Source organism: Chiloscyllium plagiosum, unplaced genomic scaffold (assembly GCF_004010195.1).
Source record: "Chiloscyllium plagiosum isolate BGI_BamShark_2017 unplaced genomic scaffold, ASM401019v2 scaf_8010, whole genome shotgun sequence".
Classification (NCBI taxonomy): Eukaryota; Metazoa; Chordata; class Chondrichthyes; order Orectolobiformes; family Hemiscylliidae; genus Chiloscyllium; species Chiloscyllium plagiosum.
Genome location: NW_025212778.1, coordinates 9321 through 12142, shown reverse-complemented (window position 1 = coordinate 12142; position 2822 = coordinate 9321). Strand labels below are relative to the sequence as shown.

Here is a 2822-nt window from a genome sequence, read left to right as displayed (position 1 = left end):
CAGCTGTTCTAAGAATCCATCTCGGAGGCACTCCGCAAAGTCTCTTTCTTGAGGTCCAATACCATCCTGATTCTCCCAGTCTACCTGCATGTTGAAATCCCCCATAACAACTGTAGTAACATCTTTGCGACAGGCCAATTTCAGCTCCTGATTCAACTTACATCTGACATCCAGACTGCTGTTTGGAGGCCTTTAGATAACTCCCAAGAGGGTCTTTTTACCCTTAGAAATTCTCAGCTTTATCCATACTGACTCTACATCCCTTGATTCTAGGTCCCCTCGCGCAAGGGACTGAATATCATCCCTTTCCAACATGGCCACCCCACCCCCTCTGTCCGACAGTCTGTCCTTATGATAGCATGCGTAGCCTTGAATATTCATTTCCCAGGCCCTGTCCACTTGAAGCTACGTCTCAGTTATCCCCACAATATCTTATCTACCAATTTCCAAAAGAGCCTCAAGCTCATCCATCTTATTTCTAATGCTTTCTGCATTCATATATAGTATTTTTAATTTGTTACTGCCCTCACCCTTCCCATCAACTCCTATTTCACTCAACCTTACAGCATGATCCCTTTTTGAGTTTTCTGCTTCATTGATACAGTTGTCTTTCTTGACTTCCCCTTGTTCTAACTTTCCCTTCAATTTCCTTCTTAAACATCCGGCTTTGCGCTCCGACTTCACTTCCGCCCGGCACCCGCCGCTCTCTGCTGCAAAAATATTTTGTGCTGAAGATTCCCTACCTTCGTGTTTTATGATGGTTTATTTATTAAATCAGTAACAATTGTTCTTAATATAAATTGTAAATACAAATTTTCAAATGCTTTGGTATGCATCATTGTCAGAATTAATTTCAAATGTCATATTTCTGTATCTGTTCAATATTTTTCAGCCACTATTTGGAATACTGTGGTTTTTTAATTTCAAAAATATGCTTTATTGATAAAAATTATCTTTTTATATATATATATATAGTCACATATGCAGTAGCATATCAAGGAAACAAACAAACATTGGAGTTTGACTCTATCCAAACAAAACAAAGACATCTCTTACTTGAACCAGACTACATTTACATATTTTCAATTTAAAATTCTTAAAAATTGGCTTTACATACGTAAATAGTCACAAATGCAGTTCAGGAAGTGAGTTGGGCTTATTCTTAAATTCTTGCATGCTCTATAAATCCTCTGTTGCGCTCCATAGTGAGCCCTGCTTCAATGGTGGTGATCAATTCAATGTTTTTCTACCTTTTGCATGAAAAGATCTTCTAACTAACCTAAATTTACTTTGCAGTTCAAATCCCCCAAAGGGACATCGTATTTCTGATTGATGGCAGCTCCAGTGTGGGACATGCTAACTTTCTGAAAATATGCAAATTTATCTCAACTATAACTGAAAACTTTATCATTGGACCAGATTCTGTGCAAGTGGCAGTGGCACAGTACAGCGATGTTGCAACGACTGAATTTCACTTAAATACCCACGCGTCACAATCTGCTTTACAAGCTGCCCTGAAAAATCTCAGGTTGAGAGGTGGTTGGACACTTAACACTGGCGCAGCTCTCGACTACATCTATCGAAACCATTTCACCAGAGGTGCAGGAAGTAGGAAAGAAGATGGCGTTCCCCAGTTTGTGGTGCTCATTACTGGGGCAAAATCTAAAGATGATGTGAAGCAACCGGCAGATATTCTGAAGCGTTCTGCCATAATGACTTTTGCCCTAGGAGCCAGGAATGCAGATCAAGCAGAGCTAACAGAGATTGCAATTGACCCCAGTCTCGTTTTCAATGTGGCTGAATTCGATTCTCTACCAGACATACAGGAAGAAGTCCTGAGACTGTTGTCAACATTGGCTGGTGTAACTATAGTTTACGAGCAACCAATTGCTTCAGTTAAAACAGGTATCCAAAAGTTTAGCAGCCACTCTGATCTGTTTTGATTGCAGCAGCAAGAAATTTGCTATGCAGAAACTTAATATGCAATAAAGCGTTCAGACTTTCTAAACTGAAACAGTATTAGGGAAACACATTCTGGAAAAAAATATTACTTGCTTTTGCAATTCCCACATTCATTTTAATGAAGCATTCCTTTCGGAAATGAATATTAACTGTGGGTTTCCCTCTTGAGGTCGCTCTGGAGATAGATGATTTCATCACATCAATCATACAAGACATTGCATTTGAAAGACATTAGTAAATTACTGTATGACAGTCAAATATACATGTTTTCTTTGATTTGATTTGTCTGTTAGCAGTCAGCTTCTCTTCAGAGTCAAAGAATATTGGCCTTTATCAGTCAGTGCATTGAGTGTAGGAGTGTCATGCCCTGGCTGTATAGGACATTGGTGGGGCCACTTTTGGAATTTTGCACGCAACTCTGGCCTCCCTGCTATGAAAAAGATGCTGTTAAACTGAAAAGGATTCAGAAAAGGTTTACAAGGATGTTGCCAGAGTTGAAGGGTTTGACTATAGGGAGAGGCTAAATGGTCTGGGGCAATTTTCCCTGGAGCATTGGAAGCTGAAGGGAGATATTATAGAGATTTATAAAATCATGAGGGGCATGGATACGGTGAATAGCCAAGTCTCTTTCCCAAGGTAATGAAGTCTAAAACTAGAAGGTGTAGGTTTAGGGTGAGAGAGAAAAGATTTAAGAGGGACCTAAGGGGCAGCCTTTTCATGCAGAAGGTGGTGCGTGTATGGAATGAGCTGCCAGAGGAAGTGGTGGAGGCTGGTACAATTACAGCATTTAAAAGGCATTTGGATGGGTATATGAATAGGTTTAGAGCAATATGGGCCAATGAGACTAGATTAATTTAGAA

At 39.9% G+C, this 2822-nt stretch overlaps 1 protein-coding gene across 1 annotated transcript in view; it reads left to right on the top strand.

Annotated features, from left to right (window-relative positions):
* The window catches only part of LOC122547468 (collagen alpha-3(VI) chain-like), a 16666-nt gene extending 14529 nt beyond the window's left edge, over window positions 1-2137 (top strand). The window contains exon 3 of the mRNA XM_043686088.1: window positions 1297-2137. Within this exon, the coding sequence (XP_043542023.1) occupies window positions 1297-1943 (647 nt within the window). The 3' untranslated portion in view covers window positions 1944-2137. The remainder of the gene's footprint in view (window positions 1-1296) is intronic.
* The last annotated feature ends 685 nt before the right edge of the window (window positions 2138-2822 follow it).